The 19,630-nt window shown below is 46.5% G+C and overlaps 6 protein-coding genes across 14 annotated transcripts; 3 read left to right on the top strand and 3 right to left on the bottom strand.

The window, feature by feature from the left end:
- Nucleotides 1-90: 90 nt before the first annotated feature.
- On the top strand, nt 91-7,062 carry LOC128306559 (carboxypeptidase D). Of its 8 annotated transcripts, none has more exons than XR_008287592.1 (6): nt 91-495; nt 3,744-4,585; nt 4,749-4,778; nt 4,910-5,475; nt 5,639-6,100; nt 6,601-6,697. XR_008287592.1 is itself a non-coding variant. In XM_053044100.1 (5 exons), the coding sequence occupies exons 2-5, from the start codon at nt 3,805-3,807 to the stop codon at nt 6,760-6,762; spliced, it is 1,539 nt and encodes a 512-aa protein (XP_052900060.1). In that variant the 5' UTR covers nt 91-495; nt 3,744-3,804; the 3' UTR covers nt 6,763-7,062. The 8 variants fall into 8 exon arrangements, 5 of the variants coding, with proteins under 5 accessions (XP_052900060.1, XP_052900062.1, XP_052900061.1 ...); XR_008287591.1 differs by having other exon boundaries at nt 5,639-6,219; nt 6,601-6,654; XR_008287590.1 differs by having other exon boundaries at nt 5,639-6,509; nt 6,601-6,628.
- LOC128306579 (paxillin) lies at nt 7,052-10,060 on the bottom strand. Its single transcript, XM_053044125.1, has 4 exons — nt 9,611-10,060; nt 8,983-9,198; nt 8,008-8,241; nt 7,052-7,597 (listed from the first exon to the last, which is right to left on the bottom strand). Exons 1-4 carry the CDS (start codon nt 9,611-9,613, stop codon nt 7,514-7,516), a joined length of 537 nt encoding a protein of 178 aa, XP_052900085.1. The 5' UTR covers nt 9,614-10,060; the 3' UTR covers nt 7,052-7,513.
- A 1,850-nt stretch (nt 10,061-11,910) lies between these two features.
- On the bottom strand, nt 11,911-16,696 carry LOC128306553 (PHD finger protein 14). The gene is made up of 5 exons (XM_053044090.1): nt 13,778-16,696; nt 13,582-13,713; nt 13,270-13,496; nt 12,490-12,598; nt 11,911-12,380 (listed from the first exon to the last, which is right to left on the bottom strand). Exons 1-5 carry the CDS (start codon nt 16,688-16,690, stop codon nt 12,366-12,368), a joined length of 3,396 nt encoding a protein of 1,131 aa, XP_052900050.1. The 5' UTR covers nt 16,691-16,696; the 3' UTR covers nt 11,911-12,365.
- A 527-nt stretch (nt 16,697-17,223) lies between these two features.
- LOC128306583 (SRA stem-loop-interacting RNA-binding protein, mitochondrial-like) lies at nt 17,224-17,856 on the top strand. 2 transcript variants are annotated; one of them, XM_053044131.1, is made up of 2 exons: nt 17,224-17,327; nt 17,449-17,856. In XM_053044131.1, exon 2 carries the CDS (start codon nt 17,466-17,468, stop codon nt 17,721-17,723), a length of 258 nt encoding a protein of 85 aa, XP_052900091.1. In that variant the 5' UTR covers nt 17,224-17,327; nt 17,449-17,465; the 3' UTR covers nt 17,724-17,856. The 2 variants fall into 2 exon arrangements, with proteins under 2 accessions (XP_052900091.1, XP_052900092.1); XM_053044132.1 differs by having other exon boundaries at nt 17,226-17,323.
- LOC128306572 (acyl-CoA-binding domain-containing protein 6-like) lies at nt 17,698-18,563 on the top strand. The gene has a single exon (XM_053044119.1). It carries the CDS (start codon nt 17,832-17,834, stop codon nt 18,561-18,563), a length of 732 nt encoding a protein of 243 aa, XP_052900079.1. The 5' UTR covers nt 17,698-17,831.
- Nucleotides 18,564-18,640: 77 nt separating this feature from the next.
- LOC128306575 (mitotic spindle assembly checkpoint protein MAD2A) lies at nt 18,641-19,608 on the bottom strand. Its single transcript, XM_053044122.1, has 3 exons — nt 19,469-19,608; nt 19,250-19,396; nt 18,641-19,171 (listed from the first exon to the last, which is right to left on the bottom strand). The coding sequence occupies exons 1-3, from the start codon at nt 19,533-19,535 to the stop codon at nt 18,759-18,761; spliced, it is 627 nt and encodes a 208-aa protein (XP_052900082.1). The 5' UTR covers nt 19,536-19,608; the 3' UTR covers nt 18,641-18,758.
- Nucleotides 19,609-19,630: the final 22 nt, after the last annotated feature.

Here is a 19,630-nt window from a genome sequence, read left to right as displayed (position 1 = left end):
TTATTTATTTCCAAAACTTCAGGAGTTGAGCGCGATAGTTGACACTGGGCGAACGCGCACCAATACACAGCTGAAAACGGTCACCGCCAGCGGGCTGGTAGAAATCTCGCACGAATGCTTATCGGAAGGTGTGGAAAGTAGATGCTGCCAGTAAAACGTTCCTCCAAACAGTGCATCCAAACGGTCAAGCGAAGCAAAACCGTCGGTGACCTTTGTGGTGGTAATCGGTGCGGGAACCTTTTTTCCTGCGCTCAGCGCAAGGAATAAAACAGCTGACAACTACACCAGAACTGGGCAGGACATCCGCAGGGATGTTAGTCGCAAGCAAAACGAACCTCTGTAGGATGTAAATGTTGCTTCCCAATTAAGTGCCTTTGTGCGGTGTGGTTCCTGTGAAGAAGATATTTGCTGGCAAGTGTTGCAGATTTTGCGTGGAAAAGTGGAAAAGGACGAAATTCTGCAAGTACATTCAGCCATTTGTTTGCGTTGTGCATGGTAAGTATGCAGAAACAGAGTAGCGATGGGTAAATGATGCACATGACCTCCAAAGCTCTCAAACAGCTAAGCTAAGAGCTAACTTAGCTATTTCTATCCAAAGTTTGACGAGAATGCTTTTCTTTCTCTATTATTCTGGGTTGCTAATAATGACTTTAAAATAAGCGCACTGGGAATTTAAATGAGGTGGTGACTGCAATACTTCAGTGCTGTGTTAATTTATTGGCTTTTACAGGATAGTCGATGTTGGAGCAAAAATTCTAGGACATTATTTCACGGTATTGAAGAAGCAGCTTGTTGAGCTATTTCTCATCCGTCTAGTTGAACAACTCTGCAGGAACCCTGGTTCTAGGATGGAATGTACTAAAACAGGGCAACTTCAAGCAGGGGAACACCCTAAAGGACCAGAACTGCAGAAGAACTGGATCATTCTTGGCTTTTCTCTGCGACTGTTCACAGACGCATTCGGATATTAACATCTTCCAGAGCGAATCACCTCAAATCAAATTTATCTACCGAATGCGTTCTTTACATCTTATGCAGCAATCCTTTCCCAATCGAATTTACTCCCTTGTCAAGGGAATTTCACTCTCATCCGTCGCTTTGGTGCTAAACTTTCACCCTCCCCCAATCACTGGGTGACTCACTTCACACGTGAAAGGAAAGGCATCTGGAAGTAAGGAAACGCGGTGTAGATAGAAAGATTACGCCCAATATAATCCGATATCTTTCTCCCAGTGTGTGGGTATTGAAATTGGAGGCTTGCTGTGCCCCGAAGGAAAGGAAAATCCTTCACCAGACTGGAAGACAAAGAATCCGGACACGTACGTCAGGAGTGGTTTTGTCTTACCGTCTGCGTCACGATGAGGCGGCGCTGTCCCTGTCGGTCCGATTTTTTTTTGTTGTGGCCCTCGGCACAAGAACCGTACAAGCCCGCTTTTCCACCCATAGAGGAAACCCACCAGTACTGGGATGGGCAAGAGAACACTGCTGGGAAAGCAGTTGGGTATGGCGTGCAGTGCAAGGGAAGGTACGAATGGGCCGCAAGCATAGCAAACTTCAGGTTCGCGGGTTATAAACATATAAAAATACATAATCAAGCGTTCAGTGTGGTACGATCGGTTCGCCCGAGTGGACGCAAACTACAATACCGGTCCGGTCTGGGGCCTGGCTCGTCTGTGTGGAAGCAGAAAACCCGCGCGTGGAAAGTGTGTTCGCCACTCGTTGCCCTTCTCCCGCGTACACTACACCCGCTTTTGGAGGCATCATCTGCCTGGCTGCTCGTAGTAAGTGGTGTGAATTTTCCCTCCCGCTTAATTCTATAGCTGCAGTAACAGTAGCAAAAAAAAACAATAGAAAAACACGCACACATACCCTCCGCCAGCCTCGAAGAGTTGGCCGGTGTGAAAGTGTATCTAGGTCTCGGTGAGATTTGCTAACTTCAAACACTGTAGAAGGCCGTTTTGCGGTGTGCGCATCGTTTGCAAATGTACGTCCAGTGATGCTGTGCTTCATTATTTTGGGGTGTCTAGTGTATTTGAATCAGCATGGGCACTCTGGTTGTAGGTTTCGCATTGCCCACTGCTGTTCCCTATCATTTCTCCAATGTCCGTGAACTTTAGTGAACCGAACGGGAAGGTGGAAAGTAGCGCTTTCATCTTGTTTCGTAGTGAGAATTGGTTTTTGTCCGTAACATTCCCGCGATTACCAAAACCTGCAGCGTTTGTTGATTACTCTGCCGACCTCTAACCATGCTTGATGCGATAGTCTTGACCTTAACCGAGACCTCGACATCAGGCGCTCGTTTCAAACATGGGCAGGCAAAAGAGAAGCACAAGATAGCAGGTTTTAGTGACGGTTTTAGGACAGGCACGGACCACGGCCCCGGGGGAAGCAGTAAGAGAAACAGGTTCCAGTGGTTCCGGCTCGCTAAACAGCGAAAAACCCACAAACCAAACAATAACCGACACGACAAGTCAGATGATACTTCTTCAATCAAAACGCATACAGACTCAACCGTCTTCAATGCCTTGTCGGAGTGAAAGGTAGACAAGCAGCGCGGCGGTGTAGAGGCGTGAGCTTTACGGGCGCGGAAAACCAGTAACTCCCTCGTGATGAACTCGCTGGCGTGCTGGCGGGGGTTCCGTGCGGTGGTGTGGTGTGCCGGAGGTGGAAGGGAAGGTGCATACATTCCAGCGCTTCTTTGGGAGCGCGACCTGTTTGTCTGTGATGTGCTCAAGGTGTTGTGATTCACATGGTTTCCCGTCCCGCGCTGGTTCAGGTGAATGAAATGCGTGCCAAATTGCCCTTTTTTTCCACTGCCCCACTCTTACTCTCTCCCCCCCCCCCCCCCCTCTTTCTCCCTGCCACTGTAATGGGTCACAGGGGTAGGTGGGGGGATGCGGGAGTTAGGGTGCGAATGGCAGAAAAAGAAAAAGCCAGTGAAGAAAAGCTTCACAAACAACAGTTATAGCTGTTGACTTTTGCTTCCACCAACTCCACCGAGTGCGTCGTTGAATCTCGTCTCGAAAGCACCCGTTGGTGCACCCACAGGCACCGCCGTCCACGGGACGGGAGGATCCCATCAGAATCGAGGGAAAACCCGTTAGGCCGCGTGCAAGTCGTCGCGTGCCCGTCTTATCTACCCACAACTTCCACAACCTGCCGTATCGGTTGCTGTTTGCTGGATGGAACGAGTTCAAACTGCTGCGTGTAACAGTATCTTGCCCTGCGTGCGCTGCTGCGGACAGTCGTGTGTCCTCCTTTTATCCTTTAGCGGCGATTTACACCGCGGACATCTTGCGTAGTCTTGCGTCGGTTGCGGCAGAAAATGAGGCCGATTATAATAGAGCGGTTTGTGCCGCGGTAGACCAGGTCTGGCATAGCTGAGTTTGGACGCTATGTTATTATTTGAATATAGGCAAGTCTCTTCTTTCCGCTCGGTACGTCCGCACGTACAGGAAGGCGCGCGTCACGTTCAGGGGGTGGGATTGGGCTAGTAGAGTACCATGCCAGGCATATCAATCGGTTTGCTGTACCGTAACGTGTTTTTAGCTCAGAAGTGCGTTTGGGTGTTTTTTTTTTTGGTAATACGACTTGTATCTATCGTCCCTTGGGACTTTGATGTGGAACACATATGTGCGATTGTTCAACTGTGACGCTTCACTGACTAGACATCATTCCACACTCATCCTAACACATTTCATTTCTTCCATGTTTCATGTACAACCTGGGATGTGTTCTGGCAGAATACGCAACTCGTCTCGTAGATTCTTGGGGTTTTGAGGCAAACCCACCAAATTGGTAAAAATGCGGCCCGTCTTTCTGGCAGCACTGCTCGTGGTTTGGTGCATCGCGGTGTCCACCTTTGCCGACGCGGCCGAGCAGCGCAATTTCGAACCGAGCAGTGATCCGGCCCTGTTTGCGCTGGACCGTGGTGCCGGTAACGATGGTCACCTGTACACCTTCGACAATCTGTCCGTCGCGCAGGATCCGCGCGCGTACCGGCCGGACGTTGGGGCGCTCGACTTCGTGTACCACAACCACGACGAGATGACGCGTTATCTGCGTTCGACCACCGCGCGCTATCCGAACCTGACGGCACTGTACTCGATTGGCAAGTCGGCGCAGGGGCGCGAACTGTGGGTGCTGGTTGTGTCGGCCTCACCGTATGAGCACATGCTCGGCAAACCGGACGTCAAGTACATCGGTAATATACACGGCAATGAGGCGGTTGGGCGGGAGCTGCTGCTCCATCTGATCCAGTACCTCGTGTCGAGCTATGGGTCCGATCCGTACATCAAGTGGCTGCTGGACAATACGCGCATCCACATTCTGCCCTCGCTCAACCCGGACGGGTATGCCGCATCGAAGGAGGGCACATGCGACGGCGGCCAGGGTCGGTACAATTCCCGTGGGTTCGACCTCAACCGTAACTTCCCGGACTACTTCAAGCAGAACAACAAGCGATCGCAGCCGGAAACGGAGGCGGTAAAGGATTGGATCTCGAAGATACAGTTCGTGCTGAGTGGTTCGCTGCACGGTGGAGCGCTCGTCGTGAGCTACCCATATGACAACACACCGAATGCCAGTAGGTATCCTTGCTAACATCTCCCTATCACTCGCTTGTTCTTCCATCTGATTGCTTAGCCCTCTACACTGACAACTGCTAACAAGGCATTTCTTTTCCCAAAAAAAAACCCGTGCTCCTTCCGGATGGTTTGCTACCTATACTAACATTCCCCGTAACACAGAAATCTGTCGATCTTCGTCTACATGCGCCGGTGAGCTAACGCGGGCTAGATGGGTTTCGTAGTTGTACCGTAGTATTACAGCAACACCAAAAAAAAAAAACAGCGGATATTCTAATTTTCTTCTCTGCATCTTTCATCTACATGACTCCCGTTAAGCTCAGTCTTCCACAGCTACCAGTCGCAACCGTCGTTGACACCGGACGACGACGTGTTCAAGCACCTGTCGCTGACGTACGCGAACAATCACGGCAAGATGTCGCGCGGTGTCGCCTGCAAAACTGCATCACCCTCGTTCGAGAACGGTATCACTAATGGGGCCGCCTGGTACCCGCTCACCGGTGGCATGCAGGACTTCAACTACGTCTGGCACGGCTGCATGGAGGTAACGCTCGAGGTGTCCTGTTGCAAGTTTCCGCCTGCGTACGAGCTGCGCAAATACTGGGACGACAATCAGATGTCGCTGATCAAGTTCTTGGCCGAGGCGCACCGGGGCGTGCAGGGTTTCATCATGGACCCGACCGGCAATCCGGTCGAGCGGGCCCAGCTCAAGATTAAGGGACGTGACATCGGCTTCACTACCACCAAGTACGGTGAGTTCTGGCGCATTATGCTGCCGGGTGTGTACAAGCTGGAGGTGTACGCAGATGGATTCGTACCGAAGGATGTCGACTTCATGATTGTGGAGCAGCATCCGACGCTGCTGAACGTGACGCTACAGCCGTCAAAGGTGCGTTAAAATGGCTTACTTCCGCGGGTGTAGTCGTTTTTATCACCCCGCTTAGTAGTAGTTGTGTGATAGTATCGAACCTAACCAGACTGAAGCTTGCAACGAACTAACAACTATAGTATTTTGTGCTTTTTGTCCCCTTACCTTACTATCTCATTAACAGCGTACAACGCACACGCTTGCAAAGCAACACGCATCCACTAACAAACGGCCAAGGATGAATAGCGCTCGTACAAAGGTGGTAACGTCCACCACCGCTGCTACCGCTTCATCCTCTACTACTGCTTCTACCACTACTAACACTAATTCTATTACTACCACTTCTACTGCTGCCACTACTACTGGCTCTTTCTCTTCCACCGTAAAGGATGCAGAATACAGCGCCTCGTACGACCGTGCGATAACCTCCACCACGTCCATTGCCAACAGTGCGTACGGGCCGAATACCGCTAACCGTGATCGGCTCATTTTTACCTCCTGAGCCACCTGAGCCGGAAGCTTCGTCCCTTTTATGCGAGAGAAACGATCACAGTGGACACAGTGGATGCAGGCGGTTTTGTACATAGATAAGCGGGGGAATATGGGGAAGGTCTGAACAAAAACATTACCTGCAATTATAATCTAGGTTAGTTGGGTACAGAGGTAGTACAACGGTGTACGGCTCACCATTCCGTTTCCAGCGCGTCGCCATATAGCACAACGTAGCGTGTAAGCGTTTGTTACTGTGTTGTGTGCAAAAGATCGGTTAGTTATTTAAAGTTTTAGCTAAATCATATAGGCACACAGATACGTCGCGGCCAACGGGCATTTGACGGAAACTTCTCTTTAAATGAACATAACGTTTTTCCATAGTTCTTAAAACGTATTTCTAAACGTGTTGCACAAAACGAGGTTGGAGGTGTGTTTGCCTAAATGTTTCGGATCTAATCTGACGCCAGTGATCATCGTTGGAATGCGTCTGAAGAAGGATCATCGCCAAACAAAGGAAACTTGTACATATACTTGGTGTTCTGGTTTAACTTCCAATATCCACTGTCTATTTGTCCTTCTCTTGTGGTTCTCCTCTGTTTAACGCTCTGTTCGAACACGATTAATGTCGCCGTATCTTCCCCTTTTGCATCACAGCGCAATGATGGATCGCAACACTATCGACCGGCCGCTTCGACGCAGTACCGCCCGCAGCAGCAGATACCTTCGGCACCGTCGCAAGGTTCCGGTTCGGACGAGGGTATTCTTTCGACGCTTAGCAGCGGTTTCAACAGCTTAGTGAATAACATCTTCGGCTAACCAATGCGCACGATGCGGTGCCGAGTTGCGAAGGAGTTCAAACAACCAGTGTGACGATCTCCCCCCTCTGTCCTCTGTAGGCTTCTTGCTGTCCTTAATCTGTCTGCGTCCTGTTGTTGTTGTTTTAATATCCGCAGCAAGTGCCCGTTGCGGTAAAGTACGCAATGATGTGCAAGCAATACAAGCAATTCAAACGAAGAAAGAAAGGAAGTAATGGTACGTACGGCGATGGCAATACGCAGTAACGCAAGAAGGGTAAGAAGGAATGTGAAACATGGTACAATGTTCTGTCTGCAAGATGCAACAATAAATTATCTATTTATTTAATAGCAACGCGTGCGTATCGTATGTGTAAGATATAAAGGGGATTGGAGTATAAAGGCGTTGCACCGAAAGATTAGGTGCTCTGTTTGATGGGTGTTTGAATTTTAAACGGTGAATCATGTGATATGATGGACACTTTTAATATGTACATGAACGAACAACAAAACACACACACACACACCAACCACACATTATAATACTTAACGATGTTGACTAGGCTTTGGCGGGCTGGCCGCATCTTCCCAAATACTCAAAAACAGTAACCTTTATGCGCGTGATACCGGTTGGCACCGGTTACGGGATAAGTAATCGCTCAACAGCACGCGATATATTTAACATCGAAAACCATAGGCAAGACAAACCGGGTCAACCTGCTTTTCTGTGCTGGAGGGCAACAAAAAACATACTGGGCGAGACGTGTGCAGTTTTACACACCACACTTCTCACAGATCGGTTGCTTTTCCTTGTCGGCCCGGAATTTGGCATCCACACCGATCGGTTCCTTGCAGAGCTGGAATGGGTTTAGAAGAGGTTAGAGAGAAGAGGAGCATTATTGATTAGTCTTGAAATTGAGGCGAGACAGCGAACTTTCACTATCTTTGTTGAGCAAACGTTGTTCTTTTAGTGCTGCTTTGGAGAAATGGGGGATTTTTTTTTTCTTTCGGTACGGTCCATGTCCGAGTGGCGTCCAAAGCTATTTAAAGCATCAAGCGACATAAATCTTCGAACGATTATAAATAGAACTTTATATCGGACGTCGCACGAACCGGTTACACGCAATTTTTTGTGTGGTTACTTTTCCCTCACCGACAAAATTAATTTTTATAATGCTTGGTTTCTTTTTTTTTTTGGTTGCAACAACCGTATGATTGTGAAATTGCCCAGCGCGTACGGGGTGCACCTGGTTCAGGAACGGCTTACCTTGCACTTGAAACATTCCTTATGCCATTTGCTTTCCAGCGCGGACAGGGCTTTCTCGGCGATTGGTTTCTTGCAGCCGCCACACTTCGGTGCGTACAGACGCTCGTAGTCGGCGGTACAGTACGGTTTGCCGTTGCGCTCGAAGAACGTCTTGCCCGAGAGCTGTTGCTTGCAGGGTCCACCACAGATGAAGTGCTCCAGATGCCACGTTTTGCCCATCGCCTTCACCACTTTCTGGAGTACCGCGGGGTGAAAGAAGTGACCGTTAAATAGATTACCTAATAATGTTGTGCTTAATGCATCTTTGGAGTCATCCATATGAATCTTTAATGAGGAGTCATTCAAATGAGGAATCAAATCTAAAAACGTTAGGGCAGGGAGTGTACATGACGGTCAAGCTGGAGGTCATAGATCTTCGTGATTCATTAATCTTTGAAATAGATAGATTCAGATTCATTCATTCTGTACAAAGATCCATCCAGATTCATGAATCTGACTCAGAATCGCCCAATACTACTACCTAACGTTGCATGATGTCAGCTTATGGAAAGATTTGTTCCATTTCGGTAGGACATGTTTTAGATTCTTGCCTAATGGAATTACACATTCATTGGCATGTGTACACACCATGTGATGAAGTACATTGCCAAAACTGTATGTTATTATCCCAGGCATTCCAGCTATTCCTAAGCATGCCCGTTCCCCCTACAGCATCCGTCCAGATCTTGCAGTGATCTTTGTTTATTCCTTCAAACTTCGGAACGATATTACGCTTTATCCAAGCTAAAAATAACATGCCTTCCCTCACTCCCCAAAATACTATCCAAGAAGGTGAACCCGAATGGGGAATGTAACCGTGTGCAACGGGTGAAATCAACAGTGGCACGGTGCGCAACTCCGATTCCAGCCACGATGACGCTAAATCAGAAAGTTTGACGAGAGTGTCACCCTGCTCGCGTGCGTAACGTTACCTACCTCGGTCACCAGTTTGCGGCAGGCGGCACAGATCGCCTGTACCTTAGAATCGAAACACTTGGAGCACACCGGTAGCCCTTCGCTTTCGTGGAATTTATTTTCGGCGATGCGCTTCTTGCACTCCTTGCACGCGAAATGCTCCGGATGCCAGCTTTTGTCCAGCGCTTCCAGCATCTTATCCTTAATTTCTTCCTTGCAACCGAAACAGATGGCGGCCTGAAATGGAAGCGAGCGTATGAGAGTACGTTGATTAACAGGGGAAATTTTTGGAAGAAGTAGGTAGGGCCGTGTATGTTAAGCTTCGTTGACATTAAATGGATATTTATAGTTTTCCAAGCAACGCCAATCAAGGTTCTCCAGAATTCTTAATATTGTCTTATCATTTCTTGTAGTTCAAGAATTCATCTCAGGTATTTCTGAGTAGCTATGACTTTGAACTAGCAGAACTGTAAACTTTTGAAAAATTCCGAAATGTTAAGAAAATTAATTGCGGCTTGGAATTTGGTTTGATTGCAACTCAGCATGATTTGATTGTTGTGTTGAGAAATTGAAAGTACAATCTCTTGTTCCATTTTTGCGCGTTCATGTCTTAAAGAACTATCGTTGCATCACATGCACATAAACGCACCATTTTTGCACTGGATTAAAGGTGGGCACAGATGTTGTCTCGAAAAGTGCGAACCAAACACAACGCGCCTAAGTGACTACGGGTGTGTAAATATTGATGAAAAATAAAAACACTTCCACAATTTTCACCACCCTTTGGTTTATTACTGGGGTCAGTTGAACTTGTGCTGAAATTTTAACCACTTCACACGGAGATCTGACTGCAACTGGTCTGTGACCACCGGTCGACGACTAGAGCCAACCCAACCGGACTTGGTCCACTGCAAAGGGAAAAGTAACACCCACCCACGAAGAAGAAACAACACAAAAACGCACCACGTGCACACGACACTATCAGGTACGGAGTGGCGCACAAAACGGCCGGTTAGCGCAGTTTTGCGCGCGCGAATTCATTTCACACGTCGGCCATGTGTGTGGGAGTGTTTGGCTCGGGGACCGTTCGTGCATTGCGAGTGGTTCAAGCATTCACGTAAACACCCCACAAGTGCATATTATTCCGGCTGCAGGAACGGAATGGCAATGCAGTATTATGGCCATTCTTTATTACGCAGCTGGCAACGATCATCTGCATGGAGATCAGCGATAAAGAGAGAGAGCGAGGGAGCGAGAGTGCGAGAGTAGCTGAACAACCCCCATTTTGTTCCTGCTCCATGGCGATGTTTCCGCAGTGTAGTGGAGACGGACGCCGGTACCGCACTATGCCACATCTGGAAAAGGAAGTTAAACAAATTATTAGCACCATCGCACATTCCTTACACGGCTCGCAAGCAAAAAATACCTTCGATTCGAATATATATCCGCCATGTGGGTGTCACACCGCTTAATGGATGATACGTGTGCAAATCGGGTTTGCCTTTCTTGCCTTACTTGATCGAGGCATCGGAAGAACGCTTACAGCTGTGTGTCCACTTCTTTCAGCCCGAGGACGCCTTTGCCCTCGTTCTGCATCGTTACCCATGGCCCTGATGCAAATAACCCCGCTGACCGTACGGCACGAAACGGCCTATATCCACGCTTCCATAGTCACACACGACGCGTTATAATTACCACCTAATGCGGTCGTTAATATAGTTCTCAAAATAGATGGCGTACACGTGGTTGCTTCGCCGTGGAATATACAGAAGCACGGTTGCTTACCTTCCCGCGGCTCAAGAGAGTTGACTCGTCTACATCTTGTAAAGATCAAAAGCGTGAGGACTTACAAAGGTTCACTCACTGATGTTTCCACAAAACAAATTGAGTTGAATTGCTCTAATATGAGAGAATCTTAAGCATACATTTCGTACATTCCTCCATTAAGTGCATTAGTTGTTTTCAATTGAGCATTCTTCTTGGAAAAAGATGCCAATCTCTTGTGTTGCTTTGGACAAGTGCTTACACTTGATATCCGAATGTTGCACCTGGTGGGATGGTGATGAATATCAAGCGAAACAGTGTCATTATCATGCAGGGCAAACTATTCCTAAAATTAGAAACTAAGAATAACCTAAAAATGTGTTAAACAATCTCAATGGTATGCAATGGTTTTAATTCGACTGATAGACATTTATTTCGCATAGTACCACACTGTAAACTTCTTCATCTGCTTATTTGGTAATACGACTTTTCTGTGATGGAGTGTGTTACAAACTATACTATTTGCTCACGATGACAATTTAAACTGTCATGTCTAATAATTACATTACTTAAAATATAGAATATGGATCAAAATATAAGCTTCGTTTCTTTGCGATAGTTTTTACCAAACTCAAAATGAGTTAGGCGACTAAGAACTCGTGGCTCAAACGTTTCTGTTTTTGTTTCTGTGGTTTAGCGGAGCGCTGCATCAGCTTTTGGCCAACAACTCATAATTAATGTAAAAAAAAAAATCACGTCTTGATCACTATGTTAGCAGTGTGCGTGAGAGTGCTAACCATAAAGTCTTGTATCGAGTTATTTTAGGGGGAAAAATACTATTTTGCTATACAGTTTTAGTTGAGGCTTTTGGGCCTGCCATTCCTGATTCTCTTCATGTTGTTTTTTTATTTACTTCACTTAAAGACCGGATAATCAGTTATAGTGACGTTCAATGCCGAATGCTGAAGATCCACAGCTCCGGATGGGATTGGTTACCGAAACGTGTCGTGATATAAACGACACGGCTATCAGTTACATCCGACCAGAGCAAAGTAATCCTATAAGTCCTATACAATTCCAAGCTAATAATTCTAATAAACAATATGATTAAAGTCACATGATTAAATCACAACGAACAACAGCATTATACTGTAAAGTATGCAAAATGAAACAAAATATTGGTTTTGTTGTTTGCCACGAACGTGGTGGGTACTATGTATATTCGGCCATAGCATGTACATGTAGCATGTAGCAAGTAATGGTTCTATACAATTTCATACAAATAATCCTAACGAAAAACACTTCAAGTAATAATAAATGATAGTGACGAACAAGTGTAAAGTATGGTAAATAATCCTGTCTGATTTCAAATGAAACAAATTGTGGCAGTGTTCAGTTTTCGTGTGTGGCAACGTAAACCCCAACAGGTTTTAGCCACAGAGGGGTAAACGGTCCGGATGGGATTTGGTACGGAATCTTGTAGTGTCTTGTAAGATCGATTTGTTAGTAATGGTCCTATACAATTCTAAACTAAGTAATCCTACAAATAGTACCTAGCAGAACTAATCTGAAACAATAAAAAAATATTCAAATTACCAATAAATGACAATGAGCAATAAGAAGACGTTGCGAAACGACGTTCAGCTTTCTATATCCTGTGAGCAAAGAAAACCGTGAAGTTTAATTAGTACAAGCACAAGAATAAACACATTCGCTGTGTTTCGGTTACATTGTATACAGATATGCACACATGCAAACACTTACCGTTGGATCGCAATCTGCACAATGCCATGAATAACCTCGCCGTTTCGGTGTCTTTTTTAGTGGTGGTTCCAAGCATCCGAAGTGATAATTTTTTTGGCATTCATCGCACCTAAAAAGAACAAATACAAACAAAAAATGTTGTGAAAGTTATACAAATGCACAATCTCTCGGAAATAACTGTATTGTATTCTACGCGATATGAGCTGTACTGGATTGAGTGTTGAATTCACCGTGCCCGTTTCGTTCTAGTGCTGTGATAAATGATTCATTTGAGATGAAGTTCAGTGATGCATCAATAGAGATTTTAACAATCGATGCTCGTAAGATTCACGATTTTATAAATCATTCAGGAGGCTTGAATCTTCAGATAGGAGATTCAGAGTCAAGCATTCAATTTAAAAGTTCATTCCGTTTTATGAGATTGAATTTGAACAACCCAACCCTAATCGGCAATTACAATCACATAATTGCCATTTGTCTATGCAATAAAATGTTTAGCAGCACGTGTAGTATTTTGTTGATATAAAAAGTGTTATTGTAAAAGTTGTTTATGTAGTTATAAAAAGAGTACAATCCTGGTGTTTTGAAGATCATCAGGCCATTGTTTAGAGATTCACGAATATTCTAATTAGAGGACAGAAGCGTTGATTTAAAGACTGAAATAATCTTCATGAATCGAATAGTATTAAACACCCATTACTAGTTCCAAGCTACGAATATCCGTACAACCCGACAGTTAATGCGAAATACACTGATGCCAGAACGGTTACTGATACGTACTGCACTATGTTAGCTGAGGTACCCGCACCCTGACAAACGTCACAGATGCATTCATCGTTTGCGCTACTTCCCACCGAAGAGCCGATGCTGGTGGTGCTGGACGCATTCAAACGGCTGCCAACATCCCGCTTGATACGCGCCCGTCCCTGAGTGGTTTGATCGGTGCCGTTAAATTGGGTTGGTTGCGGTACAGGCAACATTTGGTTCATCTGTACCATTAGCTGGTTCTAGCAGAGAAAAAAAAAACAAATTGATTACGTTAACATAATTGACAAATATACGAGCATTAAATTAATAACACACTAAACTTACCGCCTGCGACGAACTATCAGCCGCACCAGATATGAGCTGTGGTAAAGCCGATGAGGTTTCTTCCGTCCGTTCGGTGCGGACGTAAAAGATTTGAGTCGTGTGCCGGTTCGAACCGTCCAGTACGGATTTTATCTACAAAATGACAAGGCAACGTGGTACAATTTCCTTTTTTTTTTGCCTACGATAAATATTATACCTTTATTTTGATGCGTGGACGACTGTCACCGTACTCCGGCACCGGGTAGTCAAGATCCGTATGGTCTACCGTTTCGTAGGCATGATTCTTTCGCTTTCGCTTTCGCTTGTGGTCCTTGGAAATAATGCGCTCCATGTTCGGTGAACGGTTACGATGTTTTTCCTTCCTTCGTTTGCTATGCTTGTGATGTGTCGTCGAGAATGATCCAGATTCCATCGTCATGGATGATGATTCCGTTCCTTGCCCGGTTGCTGCTACGGCTTCCGATGATCCTACCGTAGGCAGTACGGCATTCGGGATCGTTAAACTACCTTCGCAAGGTTCTGTTTTGTGTTGTGGTCCCATCGATAGTCCCTGCGTGGTTGTAGATTCTACCTTTTCCACCTTACCGTTGGGCTGTCGCTGCTCATCGGACGTGTCCAGCTCGGACAGGGTAGAATCGAGCAACGAATACTTGCTGCTTTGTTCGTCGCTCTGCTCCTCTTTAGCGCTGGAGAGTTTGAGATCGTTTTTCTTGAAATCGTTCGTTAAAGCGACCAGTAACTGTGCCGGATCAGCGCCAATCGGTACCGATGCTTCTATCGATTTCTTCTTGCGACCACGCTTACCGGGTGTCTTTACAAGCGTTTCCACGTCGTTTGTACTTTCTACCTCCGTCAGTTGTCGGTTCGGTTCCTGCTTAATATCCGCCAGACCGGCATCAACCTCCATCGCGGCAACACTTTTGACCATCTTTCGGGCACTGCTTCCAGCCCCATCGGACTGTGTTGCCGGTGGTTGATCGGAGTAGGAATAATCGTACGGCACAATCGTACCATCCTTCGAGTACCGGGTGCGCGATTTCCGTGGCATCTTCGGTATGATGATGCTTTCCGGATTGGAATCATCCGATTTGTCACATTCGGAGCACTGCCATCCGTACAGTTTGGACTTTTTCGGGTGCCGCGTTAGCGGTGGATTCAGGCAGCCAAGATGGTAGTGCAGATGGCAGGTATCGCACTTTGCCAGTAAATGCTGATCGTTGCAACGCTTGCAGATGCCACACTCATTCAACAGCTCCTCGCTGTTCTGTTTGCACTGTGTGCTAAGGATGCGCCCGGTATCGTCCCGTTTGCCCGGCACCATGAGATTCTGCAGCGGAAAGCCGACACCCATCTTCAATGCTGCCGCCGTTGGTACCGACATCGTACGGGCGGGAGGTGTCACGCTTATGGACGTGTTGATAACCACGTTCTGATGCGGCTTGCCATACGGAGGTGCGCCAACGACCGGCGGTTTGCCGACCTGATCCACCGGTACGAGCGGTTTGTTCGGACAGAGCGCATTAAGATGCTCGTAAATCTTCGCTATGCTCTCTTTGTACAGTTCGTTTGCTTTCAGCGCTTCCTGGTTCTTTGTCACGCTGCGATCATACTTGATTCGCAGCTGTTGCTGCTTTCCGAGCAGATGCTTGTTCATGACAATTTGCTCCTGGAGGTTTTTCTTCATATCCACCAGCCGGATCGCACGGTCCAGATAGTAGCCAATGAATTCAACGCTAAATGCTGGCGGAATGTGCCACTTCTTGCGCACATCGCTCAGTGAAGCGATTTGTGCCTCCTGGAACTCGATTGCAGCCATATCCAGCCCCATCAGCTCCGCTTTGTACAGCATCTTCTTGCACGCTGTCGCACTGGTAATCAGCAACCGTGGCATTTTTTGCGTTGGTACCCAGGGCGGATTTTTGGTCTCCTTGTTCGTTACGTACCGCCTACGGTGCTTTGTTAGCTTTCGTTCGATACGCAGTTGCTCCGGAGTAGGTTTTTGTTTCTTTCTTGACTCTTCCTCCATTTGCCGATGAACGGCCTTCATCTTGATCGCATTGTAATTGCGCTTCCGGTGTTTGATGAGCGATTTATCCGAATGTATCTTACAGTGTGCATAGAACGGATCGGCTTGATCTGCTTCCTCCGAGTGTGCTTCGGACAGCAACCCGTAGTATTGTGCACAGGTAACGTGGAAGTACGTCTTGCACATGCCCGCGTCACAACCGATGCAAACACCGGTACGCGCGAGCCTAGCATCCTCGCACAGACTGCACGTTTTGGCGCCCCACTTGTTGTACGGCATCTCGAACAGCGTTACTGAGGAAAGCTGATCCACCTCGCCGAACGCAACACCCGGCACGTACAGAGCACACACCAAATGTACCCATTTGCCAACATCCGTCTCCTTGAAGATACCACCTCTGTTGGGGCAGAGCTCACAGTCCGGGTTTTCCACACCCGCCTTGCACGCGTCGCAGAACCACGGTTCGGTGGAGCAGGACGAGATCGTACTGCTAATACTGGTACATTCGCTTACCCCGTAGCAACCTTCATGCACCGTCACCCCGCAACCGTCACACTCGACGATCTCATTCTGATCATCACTTCGATCTCCTAGGCATGCACAGCAGATGGATTTCATGAGCAACTTTTGAATCGCAGCATCCTTCTCACTCATTACCTTCGGCACCGCGATCGGAACACTGTTTCCCTTTACCTCGCCGCTTCCACCCTCGGTGGCATTTTCTTCCTCCTCCTCCTCTTCATTCACGGACTCGTTTGCGTCGCGTTCCGTGGGTTTACGGTTCGCGCCATTCTGCGAGTTGAGGCGTTGCACCGGTTGATTGGTATGATCCTGATCGTCCTCATCACCATCCTCATCGTCGTCGTCATCGTCGTCATCCTCGTCGTCGTCGTCATCATCATCCTCATCGTCGTCGTCTCCATCGTCGTTGTCGTCCTTCGATCCTAGCGAACAATCATCACTCTCGTCATCATGATCCTCGATGCGGAAATCGGAATCCGATGACGATTCGCCTAAATCAAAGTCCAGCAAAGTTTGGGTAGTGAGACCGCTGGCCCGCCTGCGCTTTATGCTGTTCCTCATGTTGTTATCTGACTAAAGGTTTATAAAGAAAACACACCAAAGTGAGGATAAGGTTTTTACGTGCCCGTTGCCGAAAAAGAGATATGCAAGTAATAAGTGATTAATACTTTTAAAGAAACACAAACCAGAACAATGCACAGAAGACGGACGCCGATTCCGAATGAGTGCTCTTTACACTACGCACACCATCGCATTTGCGCATACGGGCGAATGTTGAAGCGTTGGTTTATAGTGTTTAGTTTAATGATCTTTTAACTCATCCCATGTGAAAACTCCACTTTGTATGGCATTTATAGCAATAAAATGTTTTGTTTTGAAACAATGAGCAAAACTGAGTGCAAGTAAATGATTAAATAATCCACGAAAACTACATCCACATTGTTTTATTTTGCTTCCATTCGACCTATACCAAAGTGGTATACAATCTTCAAGAAGACGTTGATCATCCGAACAGGGCTAATCAACACGTGCCACTTTGGAGTTTTGCAGCAATGTATACACATGACAAATGTCATCCTTTCTCCTGTTTTCTAGCCTGCAGACGGTTCCCATAGGCGAACACACGATCAAAGCAAGCAGCATTTAGCGTGTTCGCAATAACCACAATATCTTCATCCTACCATCCGTTGTTACGTCGGTATATATTTATTATCTCAAGATCTTTTATACGTGTTGCAATCATACCTATTTGCTTACGGCTTTGCATTCTCTGTCTTTTCATGCCCATCGTTTGTCTGTCCATAATCCGCATACACCAGGTAATAGCTCCGGCGGTATGTCTAGTGCCAGTGCCCGTTCGCTAAAAATCTTCGTCGGCAATATCGCTTGGACGGTGGGGCACCGGGAGTTGCGTAATTATTTCAGCCAGTTCGGCAAGGTGTCGTGGGCCCAAGTGGTATTCGATCGGAAGTCAGGACTATCGAAAGGGTACGGTTTCGTGGCGTTTCAGAAAAAGACCGCACTGGACAACTTGGAACGGAACCAGAAGCACGTGCTGGACAACACGCCCATCTTTTTCCAGCAGACGGATTAGTTAGCTGCAGATGTCCGTAGTGTTAGCCGGTTAGGGCATCCGTAGTTATAGTAGGATTGTAGGATATGTGTTAGGAGTTCAAACGGGCGTCATTTAAGGCTCTTCGATATGGCAGACCTTACGGAAGAGGTAATGGACGACCCGTTAGACGCTAGCTTCGCTAAGGCGAGCAAATTTCTCGAGCACAGTACGGAGCTTTTTAAGCAGGAGCAGTTGTTACAGTTCTATGGGTTGTACAAGCAGGCAACCGTTGGGCCGTGCAATATTCCAAAACCCGCCATATATAGCATGGCAGCACGGTCCAAATGGTATGCCTGGGATAAGGTGAAAGCTCTCAATCCAATTGCAGCTAAAATGGAGTACGTTCGGCTGATGGATCAGCTAGCACCGTACTGGTGCGAAAAGAGCTCTAGCGACGTATCATGGGTTTCAGTTTCACGTCCGAAGCGTTTGTCGGAAAGCTTACCTGATGAGATGAACAAGTCACTGATTGATCGTATCAAGGAGGATGACTTGAATGGAGTGCGGGACATGATCCTGCACGAGGACAGCACGGTTTCCGTGAACGTACTCGACCATGAAGGACTCGCCGCTATACACTGGGCTGCGGATCGTGGAAATGTTGACATTCTCGCCAGCTTGCTCACCATCGATGGAATTGATATCAATCTGCGAGGCAGTGATGGTCAAACGGCTTTGCACTATGCATCCAGCTGTGGCAACATAGAATGTCTCAAACTACTTCTTAAACACGGCGCAGACCGCAGCATCCGTGATGACGAAGGAGAAACTTGTAGTGACGTTGCTTATAATCAAGTAATAAAAGCTTGCCTCATGTGATTAAATGCCGATCGCGTTTTTGAGATGATACATATCACAATATGAAATACCGAGTTCTGATTGCGTAAAAGAAGGTAGTGATTGCTATTTTATTGAGTGGTTAAGGCAATAGAAATATAATTTTTATTTTGGTTAATACATAAAAGAATCAATTTGTTACATACATTTAGCGCACAACTTGTCCTGCACTCCATTTCAGGGTTCAGCCTTCCGGTAAATTACTTCAGTATCTACCTGATTTAAACCGGTACTAAACTGCTTCAGTCGCAGCGTTTGAGCATTCTTCACCTCAATGCTAGCCTCATTCTCTTCCAAGCATTCCTGGTACATGTTGGGTTGTTTTTCGAAAACGTTTGATGCTGTATGGAGTATAATGTCAAAGGTACAACGCTCTTCGAGACAGGGCAAGAAGCTAACCGTAGAAATGATTTGTCTCATCACATCGCGTATCTCCGATTGTATCTTCGACAGTGGTTTTGTCGATGTCGATACCCTTTCATCCTCATATTGTGGTTTGATCTTAAAATCCCAGCGTTCGATAATATCGCCTTTGTCCAACGTAATGATACACACCGTAATCTTGAATATCAACCGCTTCATTATCAATTCTAAGAGAAAATACATTAAAATATCGTAAGTAGCTACAAAAGCGTAAACCAACGGTGTTATATCTTTTGCCGGCTTACCCTTTACTTCCCCCATTATGTGATCGATGCAAGATTTAATTTTACTGTTCCGTGAAACCATCACTGGTACGCCATTATATTCTTCGGGCAGAAAGTCACCAGACGGATAGATTCCTCGTTGGTAGATGATCGAATGCACGCTGTATTCTGTGTAAATTGCAAATGAAACCCACAATATCAGAGCGGTTTGTTCGTATTGTTTACCTTCATGCTACTCACTCAAATACTCGTGTATAATCGATGCACACCCTTCCATCGTGATGCAATGATCTTGTACTGATGCCATTGCGCCTTTATTTTTACTAAATACAATATTAACACATAAATTTTATCCAAAATTCCGTAAAACAAAGCAAGAGACTCGGCCGCTAGAAATAAAAT

Source organism: Anopheles moucheti, chromosome X (genome assembly GCF_943734755.1).
Source record: "Anopheles moucheti chromosome X, idAnoMoucSN_F20_07, whole genome shotgun sequence".
Lineage (NCBI taxonomy): Eukaryota > Metazoa > Arthropoda > Insecta > Diptera > Culicidae > Anopheles > Anopheles moucheti.
The sequence above is the reverse complement of the archived record's forward strand: the minus strand, read 5'-3'. Positions and strand labels throughout refer to the sequence as shown.

What these genes read in the sequence shown, in the direction of transcription:
- LOC128306559 (XM_053044098.1), top strand. Translation starts at nt 3,805, where the DNA reads ATGCGGCCCGTCTTTCTGGCAGCACTGCTCGTGGTTTGGTGCATCGCG. An exon ending in TGACAACACACCGAATGCCA is followed by an intron (nt 4,586 to 4,748) that starts GTAGGTATCCTT and finishes CCCGTAACACAG; the next exon opens with AAATCTGTCGATCTTCGTCT. An exon ending in TGACGCTACAGCCGTCAAAG is followed by an intron (nt 5,476 to 5,638) that starts GTGCGTTAAAAT and finishes TCTCATTAACAG; the next exon opens with CGTACAACGCACACGCTTGC.
- LOC128306579 (XM_053044125.1), bottom strand. An exon ending in GCCGCAAACTGGTGACCGAG is followed by an intron (nt 8,242 to 8,982) that starts GTAGGTAACGTT and finishes GCGGTACTCCAG; the next exon opens with AAAGTGGTGAAGGCGATGGG. An exon ending in AGGAATGTTTCAAGTGCAAG is followed by an intron (nt 7,598 to 8,007) that starts GTAAGCCGTTCC and finishes AACCCATTCCAG; the next exon opens with CTCTGCAAGGAACCGATCGG.
- LOC128306553 (XM_053044090.1), bottom strand. Translation starts at nt 16,690, where the DNA reads ATGAGGAACAGCATAAAGCGCAGGCGGGCCAGCGGTCTCACTACCCAA. An exon ending in GTCCACGCATCAAAATAAAG is followed by an intron (nt 13,714 to 13,777) that starts GTATAATATTTA and finishes GTCATTTTGTAG; the next exon opens with ATAAAATCCGTACTGGACGG. An exon ending in CTGATAGTTCGTCGCAGGCG is followed by an intron (nt 13,497 to 13,581) that starts GTAAGTTTAGTG and finishes TTTCTCTGCTAG; the next exon opens with AACCAGCTAATGGTACAGAT.
- LOC128306583 (XM_053044131.1), top strand. Translation starts at nt 17,466, where the DNA reads ATGTCTAGTGCCAGTGCCCGTTCGCTAAAAATCTTCGTCGGCAATATC.
- LOC128306572 (XM_053044119.1), top strand. Translation starts at nt 17,832, where the DNA reads ATGGCAGACCTTACGGAAGAGGTAATGGACGACCCGTTAGACGCTAGC.
- LOC128306575 (XM_053044122.1), bottom strand. Translation starts at nt 19,535, where the DNA reads ATGGCATCAGTACAAGATCATTGCATCACGATGGAAGGGTGTGCATCG. An exon ending in GATTATACACGAGTATTTGA is followed by an intron (nt 19,397 to 19,468) that starts GTGAGTAGCATG and finishes CAATTTACACAG; the next exon opens with AATACAGCGTGCATTCGATC. An exon ending in CATAATGGGGGAAGTAAAGG is followed by an intron (nt 19,172 to 19,249) that starts GTAAGCCGGCAA and finishes ATTTTCTCTTAG; the next exon opens with AATTGATAATGAAGCGGTTG.